Source organism: Phacochoerus africanus, chromosome 11 (assembly GCF_016906955.1).
Source record: "Phacochoerus africanus isolate WHEZ1 chromosome 11, ROS_Pafr_v1, whole genome shotgun sequence".
Classification (NCBI taxonomy): domain Eukaryota; kingdom Metazoa; phylum Chordata; class Mammalia; order Artiodactyla; family Suidae; genus Phacochoerus; species Phacochoerus africanus.
This window is the reverse complement of record NC_062554.1, coordinates 74,314,758-74,328,116: the sequence shown is the minus strand read 5'-3', so window position 1 is coordinate 74,328,116 and position 13,359 is coordinate 74,314,758. Positions and strand designations below refer to the sequence as shown.

Here is a 13,359-nt window from a genome sequence, read left to right as displayed (position 1 = left end):
GGAATATTATTTGGCAATAGAAAGAAATGACATATTGATGAATGCTACAACACGGATGAATTTGTAAATATGACCCTAAGTGAAACAACTAATTACTAAAGGCCACATACTGTAACAATTTATAATATATCCATTTATATTAAGTGTTCAGAATAGGCAAATTTATAAAGATAAAAATTAAATTAGCAAATCAGTGGTTGGAAGGACTGGGGGGAAGTGGGAATAGCAAGTGATGGATAATCAGCATGGGTTTTCTTTTTTGGGGTAATGAAAATGTTCTGGAACAGGATAATGGTTATGGCTGTCCAACTCTGTGAATACACTAAGTTGTACATTTTAAAAGTGTGAATTTAATGACAGGAGAATTATATCTTTAAAAAACTTATAAAAAGCACAGCATAGCTATGACTGCACTGTATATGCTTTAAAACAATGTCCAGGAGTTCCCGTCGTGGCGCAGTGGTTAACGAATCCGACTAGGAACCATGAGGTTGCGGGTTCGGTCCCTGCCCTTGCTCAGTGGGTTAACGATCCGGCATTGCCGTGAGCTGTGGTATAGGTTGCAGACGCGGCTCGGATCCAGTGTTGCTGTGGCTCTGGCGTAGGCCAGTGGCTATAGCTCCGATTAGACCCCTAGCCTGGGAACCTCCATATGCCATGGGAGCGGCCCAAGAAATAGCAAAAAGACAAAAAAAAAAAAAACAATGTCCAATGTTTTTACCTTATAGTTCATAATTCCAGACTAACTTAATTTTTAAATATTTGTGGGCCCACAGACCATGTAGAAAATAAGAATGAAACCTCACTAGCAGTAACTACATGAAGAGAAGGCCAAATGGAAGTGTTATAAATCAGAATTTTTAAAGAAATGGTTTTAATTCTTTCAAATACATACTGGAGTTGAGTATAAACGCATTGAGTATAAATTTGCTAGAGTGATTTAATGAACAAAAAAGAATGATTAATAATTATCTCAATCCACTTATCCCATTGATCTATGTATATATCCTTTGGTCTGCACCCACAGAGACTTGTTCATTTTAAAATAAATGGGTATCTTTTAAAATGCTTGAATACTATTTTATTAAGTAGGTTTACTATTCCCCCGGAATCTAATATATGCTGTTTATTTGCTTAGCAAGCCTTTCTTTAAAAGATTAAGTGTACCTAACAATTCTGTGTTGCTTTATAGCTTACAAAACATTTTCATATATAATGTATTTATTCTTCAAAATGAAACCCTGGGCCCAACTTTGACTCTTCACCTTTCTCTGCCCCATTTGGTCAACTAGTTACCAGCATTCCATCCAATTTACCCTGCAGATATCTCTCCAAGCTGCTCACCTCTCCCCGTCCTCATGCACTACCCCAGTCCAAGTCCCCATCATGTCTTTCCTGGATTCTGCAGTGGACCCTGACCCTGATTATACTTTCCCTCTTATACCACCTCTAACCATTTTCATAAGCAAGCATTATTTTTTAAGCAAATCTCATCATGTCACTCCTTTCTGAAAATTCACCACATTGTTCTCATTACTCTGAAGATAAACCCGAAATTTCCAGAATGGCTTGGCTTCTTAGGCAGTACTGCTATACATTCTGGCATCTGGGCATTCTCTCCAGCTTCAGTGGACATGACTGTCTCCCTGATTCTCTGGACCAGCCACACTGGACTTCCTTCAAGTCCTACAGAATGCTATATACCTTAGGACCTTTGTATCTGCAGTTCTCTCTGCCTAGAAATGTCTTCCCCCCACTTCTGGCTTATTCTTCCTCATTATTCAGGCTTCTGCTTACATGTCACCTTCTCAGCAGAGTCTTTCCACCATCTTGTTTCAGGATATGAACCTTGTTATATATCTTCTCAATGTATTTCTTCTTTAGGCACTCATAAAAACAGTAATTAATATGGAGAGATAGTAACTTTCTTTCCCTCTCCCACTATTGCTCTCTAGCCAGCTCCTTCTTATCTCTAGACCAAAGCCTGTCACTTTTTGAGTGGGTATGAGTAGATGGAGAAGACAATCTCCCTACTCCAGTATTCCTTTACTTACTACTTATTTCCTCCCTGTCTTCTTCTCTAGAATGTAACCACCATAAAAGCATAACAACAAGTTCATTGCTGGATTCCCAAAGACTAGAACAGCGTCTGCTGCAAATTAGGTGCTCTAAGAACATGTGTTAAAGGAATTAATGAGTGAACCCTGTAAGAAAGGCATGGCAGATATTGATACTCAGTTTTACAGATGAAAAAATGGAGTTTAGAGAAATGCAATAAAGTTTGATTTCACCTTTGTCATTAGGAAATGGCAATTTCCGAACTAGAACCCAGGCGGTCTTACTTCTAATCCTGTGCTTTTTATTTGGGTAGAATTTGGGCTCCTGGCTCTAAATAAATAATTAAACAGTCACCTCTTTTTTGCCTGACACCCAACTACATATGATGCTTCACTGGAGAAGGGGCCCTCATCTGTGAGAAAGTACTTTTACCTAACTTGGTAAAGGAGCCCATGTGTTTCAGAGGCCCGCATCTCAGGGCCTGATTTGCTGCATTTCGCGATTGGAAACCACATCAAGAAAGGAACCAGGTGGAGTTCCCATTATGGCTCAGTGAAAATGAACCCAGCAAGTATCCTTGAGGGTGTGGGTTCGCTCCCTGGTCTTGCTCAGTGGGTTACGGATCTGATATTGCCGAGAGCTGCGGTGTAGGTTGCAGATGTGGCTCGGATTGCATGTTGCTGTGGCTGTGGCATAGGCCGGCAGCTGTAGCTCTGATTCTATCTCTAGCCTGGGAACTTTCATATGCTGCCAGTGCAGCCCTAAAAAGACAAAGAAAAAAAAAGAGAGAGAAGGAAGGAAAGAAAAGAAACAAAGAAACAGGGAGCGGGGGAGATAAATGCAGATCACTTCTTGCAGTGGGAACATGGGGCCAGGCTCTTTCAAACTCCAAAGCTCATCTCATTTAGAGCTCCTCGTAAGTGAGAAAACAGTACTCTGAGAAGCCAGAATATTACCCCAATCTTGTCACAGAAGTTCACATTCCAGTATGAGAACAGACAGGTGAACATTCCTGAGGTTGGTTATACCTAGAATTGGCTAATCTATTTTCTCCTGCATTCATATTTACATTCCATGCCCATTCGGTTCACCAATAACTGAATATTGTTACTGCAACTCAGGTAGTTGAGTTGTTTTAGAAGTTCACTCTCTAGTTGGAGAATGTTTATTTTAACATAGGTACCCAAGCCTGTCACTTTTTTTTTTTTTGTCTTTTTAGGGCTGCACCTGCGGCATATGGAGGTTCCCAGGCTAGGGGTCTAATCAGTGTTGTAGCCGCTGGCCTACACCACAGCCATAGCAATTTGGGATCCAAGCTGCATCTGCAACCTACACCACAGCTCATGGCAATGCCAGATCCTTAACCCACTCAGCGAGGCCAGGGATCGAACCTATGTCCTCATGGATGCTAGTCAGGTGTGTTAACTGCTGAGCCACAATGGGAACTCCAGGCCTGTCACTTCTTGAATGTGTGTTGCAATGTAGGCAATTCTCACAGAAAAGAGATCCCAACAAAACTTTGCTGACTTATACCCACTTCTCTTATTGAAGGGCCACCTTGGGAAACCACATCCATGTTTATGCACCACTGTAGTTCTGTATCTTCCTGTTAGAGAGAGTGTGCAGGTGAGACCGAAGAGAGCACTACAGAAACATCTGGGCTCAGCTCTGCCACTGGGTGGTAGTGAAATCGCTGACAAGTCATTAGATGTCAATTTCTTCAATAGACTTACTTATCAGATGGGTTGTGGGGATCAAATACAAGATGTCAAAGAAAAATCCTTGGACTTGACAAAGTTCGACACTAAGTCTAATAACAGATGTAATCAAAGCAAACTTCTTGGAAATTATGCCTTTTTCCCACTTTAGACCATACTGTGTATCTTTATGTTGTGAATCATCCCCACATGGAGTCCACTGTGGAGATATTTAAATTTGAGGAACAACAACGTTCTCTGATACACCTGAAAACTATAAAACACGAGCTTCTCAAAAGGTATGGAATTTAAGTATTTTGCACCTCTGCTGTGTACTTTGTTTTCTTTAGTTCAGCAGGCTTTCTTAAACTTTCGTTTTGTAGCATTCTTTTTCTAAAGCTTTCTAAAGGTTTCCATGGTGACAGTGCCCAGCACCTCACCAGAAATTGCTGTATTTGGCAGTGAACATCTTTATATCCTCTAACTCTTTGAAAGCACTTTAATCCTATAAAGGTGCTCAATTAGATTCTCAGCTCTAATTTCATCCTCCATACCACAACAATGCAGTAGCTGCTATTGGGCTCTTTAAACACCTACACCCTTTAGTCATCCTGGTCCATTGTATTCTGAGAGCCACACCCACTGGGTGTTATTACCAGCCTCCAGAAGGAACATTCCCTTGTTCAGCCAAAGTCTTACCCAAGTAGAATTTGTAAAAAGGCCTGTAGACACATATAAAAATTTATATTTATGAAGTATTGACTATTGCGTCAGGCACTGTGCCAAAGAAACCTAATTCCATTTGGTTCTGATGATCATTGTACAACTATAAATATAACAAAATTCATTAAAAAAAAAATAAACCTAATTCCATTTCTTTATCACAACTGCCTTTAGTAACAGGCGTAAGTAAACACAGATTTGGGTTAAGTAACGTTTCCAAGCTATATAATTTTTGTTTGTTTGTTTTCTTTTTTGTTGGGTTTTTTTGTTTGTTTTTTAGGGCTGCACCTGCAACACATGGAGGTTCCCAGGCTAGGGGTCCAATTGGAGCTACAGCTGCTGGCCTATGCCACAGCCACAGCAACCTCAGATCCGAGCTGCATCTGTGACCTACACCACAGCTCATGGCAACGCCAGATCCTTAACCCACTGAGCAAGGCCAGGGATGGAACTCACAACCTCATGGTTCCTAGCCAGATTCGTTTCTGTGACCCCATGACAGGATCTCCCTCAAGTTACATAATTTTTAAGTGGTAGAACTAGAGTGTAAACTCAGATCCATCTGAATTCAAAGACGGGCTCTTAATCACTGTGGTAAACATCTTTCTTAGTGTGTTGAGAAAAAAAATAAGTTTTTTACTGATTAGGTTGCCTATTTCAAGTCTATAACAAACAATGAAGAACCTTTTATAAAATGGATTCAACTAAAAAGACTGGTTCCAAAACAGTGGAGGTTCATTTTTCCATGCTCTCTTTCTCAACAACCCATTTGAATTTCTCCCCATAGAATTTGGGGGCAACGAAAGTAGAGGAAGAAGAAGTAAGAGTAGTCAATGTTACTGACTTTTCCCATGATGCACTGGGCTGGGTTCTGCGGCAGGGTGGGGACCAGACTGTCACCGGTGACTGAGATAAATCACTTAACCTGTGCTTCAGTTTTCCTCAGCAAAATGGGGATTCTCTCATTGGCCTGACTTAACTACCTGGTGACTGTGAGGACCAAATGCAATGACATCACCTCATGGGACGAGTTCCTCAGAAAGCACAAGCCTGAGGGAAAACTGGAGATACAACTACTTTATTAGGGAGCACCAGCGCAGGACAGAGAAGTTAGAGACCAGCCTGAGGCAGGAGAAAGAGAATGTTCTGGGCTGAATTGTTGTTTTAACCCTGACACCCCAGAATGTGACCTTCTTTGGAAATAGGAACATTGCATATGTAATTAGTTAAGATGAGGCTATCTTGGAGCAGAGTGGACCCTTAATCCAATGACTGGTGTCCTTATAAGAAGAAAGACAGACACATGGGGAGTACACATGTGAAGATGGAAAGTGAGGCTGAAGTGATGCAGCTACAAGCTAAGGAACAGGTAGAGGTACCAGAGGAAAGATCCACCTGGAGAAACTTCAGAGCAAACATGGCTCTGTCAACACTTTGATTTCAGACTTCTGGCCTCCAGAACTGAGACAATAAATTTTTGTTATCTTAAGCCACCCAGTCTGTGCTACTTTGTCACAGCAGCCCTAGGAAACTCATATAGGAGAGGGTCTATAGCAAATGCATTATCAAGCTGGCCACTGCTAAGTGCAACTGACTGTTTGAAATTATGGGACTGTCCTCTGATTAGCAACATAAGCTTCATTTCAAGATAATCTGGCCAAGATAAGAAAGAAAGAGGAGTTTATTTACCAGCCTCATCTCCCCTTAGTCACAGGTTTGCCTCAAGGCATGTTAACTCCTGTATATACTTGCGTATGCATGTGCAAGGCAATTCTAGTGATATCTTGTGCTTTGATGTGGACATGGAAGCCTGGAAGTGGGAAATAAGAAGCCCATAGCAGACATGAGGTGAAGCTCTGTAATGACGCCCTCTGGAAAGTCTCTCAGACCCATGCAGAGCTGGTTGAATAAGTCCCAGCTGAAACAGGGCAGGTGTAGCTTTGAGAAACTAAAGAGGACCTTGAGAGGTACCCTGATATACACACTGACCAAGCATTTCAAGAGGTAGAACAAGGTACTACAGAACAAATCATGAGGGAATTTAACTTAACCCATGATGTCAGGTAATAAATACTCTTTAGAAGAAAGATTGCATAAGATGAGACCTAAAAGATGAGTAGCTCAGTGACTTTGGGAAAGTCACTGTACATCAGAACCTCAAAGTTTTCCTTGATACACACAGGTTTTTCTTTCCTAAATTTAATCGATAAATATTCAGTCTTTTTTTTAATACTTTTTTCAAGTTCTGTCTCTCTTTCCTTTTCCAAAATGTAAAACATTTTGTTTTCATTGTTGTAAGAGTAAGACTTGCTTCATTTAAAATTTTTAATTATATTGAGGAAAATAAACAAGAAAGAACAACACTCATAATCTCACGCAGAGAAAACATAAAGGTCAGCATGAACTGGGCTATGCTACAATAACAGAAAAGAAAAATCCTGACTTTTCTTTAATGGCTCAGGGCCACAAAATTTTGTTTTGTTTTCTTACTCATGCTACATATCCAATGTGAGTGATTTAGGAACTCAGTTTTATGTTGTCCTCATCTAGGATCCTAAGAGTACTACATTCTCTATTATCAGAAAAATGGCTAGTTACTATGGAAAAATGAGGGATGCCTGATGGATCTTGTACTGACTCTTAAAGTCTCCCATCTCAGAAGCCACATATGTTACTTTATTCCATTTGCCAAAGCAAATCACATGGCTATGCCTAATTCCAAGGGCATGTAGAAGCTTTATTGTAGAAGGAAGAGAATCAGAACTATTGGTAAATTGCACTATACCCACACAGATAACTAATATTAACATTTACGGGTAAACAGATTCAGATTTGAGGTTTACTTGTATATTTGTCTGTTTTTGTTGACTTGTGTGTGTAGGGGAGGAATAAGAAAATAACAAATGGCTAAAAGAAAACCCATCAGAGCAATGAAAAGTCTTTTACATTCAGTGGAATTCTTTAATGCATGCTAGTTCATATATTCTTTTTCAAACTGATAAACTTATTGGTCTTTGAGATCTAGAATTTTAAATAAATAGTCCATGGGATTTCCCCTCACCCCTCACCCTGTCTCTCACTCTCTTTTCTTTCTTTCTTTTCTTTTTCATTTTAGTGTGAATGACATTGTGGTTCTTGGAGCAGAACAATTCTATGCCACCAGAGATCACTACTTTACCAACTTCTTCTTGGCAATATTAGAGATAGTCCTGGATCTTCACTGGACTTATGTTCTTTTCTACAGTCCAAGGGAGGTTAAGGTTGTGGCCAAAGGATTTAATTCTGCCAATGGGATCACAGTCTCATCAGACAAGAAGTAAGCTCTTTTATAAATTTTCAATGCTTTGCCCTTGACATTTTAGTGAACTTTTTCCCTGAACAAGTAGTTATTTCCTGAGGCTTAAGTGTGGCCAGGGTTCACATCAAATATGTGATCTTAAGCCAACCATTGCCCTCTTGCACTTCAGGTTCCCCCAATGAAATTGAGGGGTTTGGACTTAAAGATATGAGGCTTTGGTTCCAAATTCTTAAGTGATTAAAAAGGAGAATAAATGCATGATACCTCTGGCCCTTATGGGCCTAGAAAGTCTTTAACCACTTAGTAAAAGTAACTTCAGTTACTCAACAGTTCTTATTAGGGAAGGAGACCTTAGATTGGGCATTGCAAAATTGCATAAGTTTCAGAGTTACTGTTAAACTATAGCAAATTTTTCTAGGAGAAAACACTATTTTATACAGCATGAAATTGTATGAGAAACATTCAAGTGTTTAAAATAGAAGACTTTTTTAAAAGAAGAGAACCATGAATATTAATATGTAAAGGTGAGACAATAAATAGAGATGATCCCTGTGGAAAAACAACTCCACATGTTCTTCCTCTTTTTAAAAATGATTGTGATTTAGTTTTACGATCATCTGATACTTCTTTTCAAGCACTAATTTCTGGAAGTATAGACTCTTTTGGCCTTATAAGAGAGCCACTTACTTCCATTCAATTTAAAAAGCAAAGTGTGACTCCTAAATAATGAGACCAAGCCAATATAGCATCTAGAAACAGCAATTCCATTACTTTAAGGTCATATATAATATTCAAAACTTAAAGCATCTTAGAAGTATTAAAAATACCACTCCATTTTCTTTTACTCTTGTTGAGAAAGGCATTGCAGTGGCATGTTGAGATACTGTGAATTTGTATACCTCTTCTCCAAAATAAGTGTTCTCTCTCATTACTATATGCTTAAATGTAAATGTTATTTATTTCAAAGGTATATCTATGTGGCTGATGTATTTGATAAAAACATTCATGTAATGAAAAAACATGACAACTGGGATTTAACTCCACTCAAGGTAAAAGTGGCCTGACTTCCCACACAACATGTTATAGCTAATAGTAGCTCTTGAGCTAGACCTGGGAATGTGTTCCTTGAATGAAGAAAATATGGCTATTTTAGAAAAATGCTGGCAAGATTATGCTTGCCCTTCTAAAGTTTAGTAGCAAAAATACCAATTTCAGGAGCCAAAGGGAGCTGGTGGGAGGGAGGAGGAAGGGAAAAAAGTCAAAACAATGTCTCACTACTTCCTCTTTATTGGAAGGTAATACAGTTAGACACCTTAGTGGATAACTTAACTATTGATCCTGATACGGGAGATATTTGGGCAGGATGCCATCCTAATGCCATCAAGCTGGTGATCTATAACACTGAGGATCCGCCAGGATCAGAAGTAAGTTTTAAACTTCTCTGAGCTTATGGGAAAAGCTGCAAGAATAATTTGTTGAGGTGACTTGTAAGGATTTAGGAGGTCATATGTGATGTTACAGACTGAACAAATTTTATGTAGTATGAAAAGAGTAGAGATTTGGGGCAGGATGGGGAGATACAGCCTATTAACCTCTTTAAAGTCACCTGGTGCCAGTTGCATGCTAAACAGCATATCCCATCCTTGCAAAGGCTATACTTACTATTGGGAATAATGGGAAAATATGAGCTTGATTATTTATATGGACCCAGATTGCCATATCACATTTCTCAGGGTGTAGACTCTGAGCAGGCCCTGAAGTTAGGCAAAGGGAGAGTCACATATGGAACCATCTTTCACACAGCCCAACAGGAAGCTAAAATGAAAGGGTTTAAATGACTATACCTTCAAAACAAAATTAGATTTTGCCAGCAGATTCCATTTATATACGATAGTTCTGAAGAACGTCTCATTTAAAGATATTGTGTTATTTCTAAATCTCTTCTAAAATAGTATGATATGCCATTGAATTTTATATGGCATTAAAAACAATAACATACAGCATTGCAATTACTATAGTATTGAGCTTAAGAATAAAAAAATCTCTAGTGAATTTAAATGCAGATATAAATTTTTGGCACATATCCTCTGAGAGATTTATTCACAAAAATTTACAGGGCACTTATAATGTACCAGATTTTGTTGTAATGCTTAGGACATATCAGAAAACAAAACATACAAAGATCCCTGCTCTTAGGGAGGGCAGCAGATAATGAACAATAAGCACAAGAATAATATATATTATATAGTAGGTGTGAAGGTGGTAGGTTCTATGGGAAGAAAAAGCATTAACAGTAAAAAGGATCAAGATTGCTATGAACAGAGAGATGACAGGTCTTATTAAATATAGAGACCATAATAGGCCTCACTGAGAAGGTAAGGTTTGAAGAAAGATGTAGTGTTAGAATTTAGGTCTGGGGAATTGGGAAATTGAGATTCAAATCCCACCCTGGGATTGGCTCAGTAGGTAAAGTAGAACATATAGTTATTCTGCTTCCAAATTGAGATTCAAATCCCACCCTGATAATTGGCTCAGTGGGTAAAGTAGAACATATAGTTATTCTGCTTCCAATATTGCTATTCTTCAGGGTTTTTTAAAAAATTGTTTATTAATGTATTAGCCACACTTCTTGACAAAACATAGAAACCAAAAAAAAAAATCCCCAAAACATCAAAAAATATAAAAAGAAACAGAAGTCCAGCTTAAGAATTGAGCCTGAAGAATTATTACCCAAAGTTAGTAAGCAAATCTTGTCTCAAATGTGTCCCCCAAGTCACACATATAACTTTTCTACAAATGCCCAACAACATCTTCTTTAGAAGAATGAAAATATGATCCACAGAATGATTCAAAAATTATTTAGACTCATTTTCATGCCTCCATATTCAAGTTTAATCATTTGTTTAAGTAAGACTTCTTTTTTTCACCATCACTTTATTTTTTGGTTGAAGCTAATATTTTTTACATGATCCAAGCTTGACTATTTTCACATAACGAACCCAAGATAAAGTTGTAGGATCTTACTTAAGATTAAAAAAAACAAAACTCAACTAAACTCTATTTTAATGAGATGTCAATATAGACTCATGACTCATGAGTTCCTAATTTGTTTGCTTTAATTCCTATCATGTCCTCTTTGAGTGAACTTCATCCAGGCTATTTGGAAACTTGAACACGTATATATTTACTGATTTAGCAAACTAAATTACGTCAGTTCTAGGGATCAATAATAGTACTAGGCATTGACGTGTCAGACTGAATTCCAAAGTATGCATTTCTTATGCTTCCTTGAAGGGATGCTCCAGCTGTGTTACTGGGTTGGGTTAGCTGGCTAACTGGTTGTCTCTTCATCATTTTATCCCGTGTTTCCCTCCCCTTGCTATATGCTCAGTCAAAGGCAAGGCCCTTTCCATAGAGGGAGGAACATCGTTCCCTCAATAGTTAGATAAGAACATCCACAGTTCTTACCTCTCTCTATAGAGATGTCTGAAATATCAAAATTGTGTAAACAATCTATTGAGGAGTTCAGCTAATGTCAGACACACTAGTCCACGTGACTGGCTAGATATCATCAGGACATTAATACTTTCATCAGAAGAGGAAAAGGATGATTGAACTTGTATGGATTTTAGCTTATTGATTTTTGAGAAATATATTAGACCTGGAGTACTTGGGAAGGAAGATGTCTCTGAAGGCGTTTTACTTGTATGGTCTACTAATGAATGATCTTTCCTAACAGGTGCTTCGTATCCAGAATGCTTTATCTGAGAAGCCCAGGATAAGCACCGAGTATGCCAACACTGGCTCTGTGCTTCAGGGCAGCTCTGTGGCTTCTGTGTACAAGGGGAAACTTCTCATAGGCACCGTATTTCACAAAGCTCTGTACTGTGTGCTCTAGAATCCAGATATTCAAAAAAAAAAAAAAAAGCTAGATATTTGGTAAAAGTAAACCCTTAATTATATGATAAGTGGAACTATAAGTAAATGACAAACACCAACAAAAACATGTCCAGCTTTTCTCATGGATGGAAGTAGAAAAGCAGAAAGATTACATAATATCCACCAAATTACATAATATCCACCAAATTGCAAGTCAAATTGACAGTTCAACAAGAAACCAAGCCCACCCTAATATTCTTTCTACAATAAGATGTGTCAGCTGTGGTGAGGAGGTGTTCTGCTTATCTAGGGCTCAGGGGTAACCAAGTGGCAAAACTACCTCTTACCGCTATGATGTTCTGAGCCTTCTGCGGTCCAAACTAGGAGAAAGGCTAACTAACATTTGGAAATTTGCAGTTACTCTTCTCTTCCACCAGTTGTACAAGGCATAAACTGCCAGTCAAGTGCCCAGCCCATGGATAAAAGTAAGCGTTGGCTTTGTGTGACTGTCCAAAGCCCTCCTCGAACTTGAATTATCTCAATGCAGACACACAGGAAATCAGATTCTAGAAAATCTGATGAAAGACCACACTGCCTACTTTAGAGCAGGGCTAATCTGACCTTTGTAATAGGCCTTTATTTGCAGTGATATCTGTGTTTAAAGTATTGTAATTGACTTGGCTCTAAACCAGGAGATGGGACCTCAGGACAGTTATCATCAGCTGCTTTGAACTTGCTCTTCTGGCTGATTCAATAACCACTAATTAAGTAATATTCCATAGACTTGGCCCAAAGAATATAAAATAAATATAAATATCAGAGTATTGGCTTGAAGTCTTATCTTAAGGATCAACTCAACCTTAGTTTGATGAGAATGAACAGAAGTGACTCTTTCTTGGTCAAAAACCAAGACAATTTTTACCAAGTCATGGGACTTCATATACTCAAGCACCCCACCGCCTTCCTTTTTCATGACTTTCCTAGTTGGTTGATTTCTTTTTTTTTCTCTTCTGGCAGTGAGGTGTTAGGGTGGCCTCTTTATTTCCTAAATCATTTTGCTCAATTAGCTGTAAGTTTGGTTGAAAAGTTCTGTAGATGTGTAAAATTCTACTTTTTAGCCCATGTAACTCCCTCTGATTTAGACAGTAAGATTGTAGTTTTCACTGCATTAGGGGATGAATGACTCAGCAAAATGTTATAGTCAATTCTCAGATTTTAAATTTCAAAAGCCTAACTGGTACAGGGATGCAGGATAAAATAATTAAAAGCACATATACAAATCAGTTTCAAAAATATAACTGTCCCTTTTTCTCTTTTCCTTTTTCTCTTTTTCTTTTTTTGGCTGCACCTATGGCATATAGATGTTCCCAGGCTAGGGGCTGAAATGGAGCTGCAGCTGCAGGCTGATGCCACAGCCACAGCAACACAAGATCCTTAATCCACTGAGTGAGGCCAGAGATCGAATCCACATCCTCACAGAGACATCAGATCCTTAACCTGCTGAGCCACAATAGGAGCTCCTTTTTTTTTTTTCTGTCTTTAATTCTTACAATTTCAAATTTGATCAAGTTTACCAGACTAAGGGAACATGGAGAGCCAGATTTAGAAGAATAAGAGTATACAGATGCTGGTGTATTCCTAAGAATTTGCCCTGTCCTTCTACTCACACAAATTTAGGAAAGGCCACATGATAAAATTCCCAGA

General features: G+C 38.6%; 1 protein-coding gene across 2 annotated transcripts in view; it reads left to right on the top strand.

The window, feature by feature from the left end:
• Positions 1-13,359, top strand: part of PON3 (paraoxonase 3) — a 31,994-nt gene that overhangs the window by 14,830 nt on the left and 3,805 nt on the right. The window contains exons 5-9 of one of the 2 annotated variants that reach the window (XM_047752340.1): positions 3,928-4,054; positions 7,594-7,794; positions 8,744-8,825; positions 9,072-9,200; positions 11,516-13,003. In XM_047752340.1, coding sequence (XP_047608296.1) covers positions 3,928-4,054; positions 7,594-7,794; positions 8,744-8,825; positions 9,072-9,200; positions 11,516-11,674 — 698 coding nt within the window. In that variant the 3' untranslated portion in view covers positions 11,675-13,003. Of the gene's footprint in view, positions 1-3,927; positions 4,055-7,593; positions 7,795-8,743; positions 8,826-9,071; positions 9,201-11,515; positions 13,004-13,359 lie in introns of those variants that run through there. The other variant, XM_047752341.1, reaches the window with a different exon arrangement.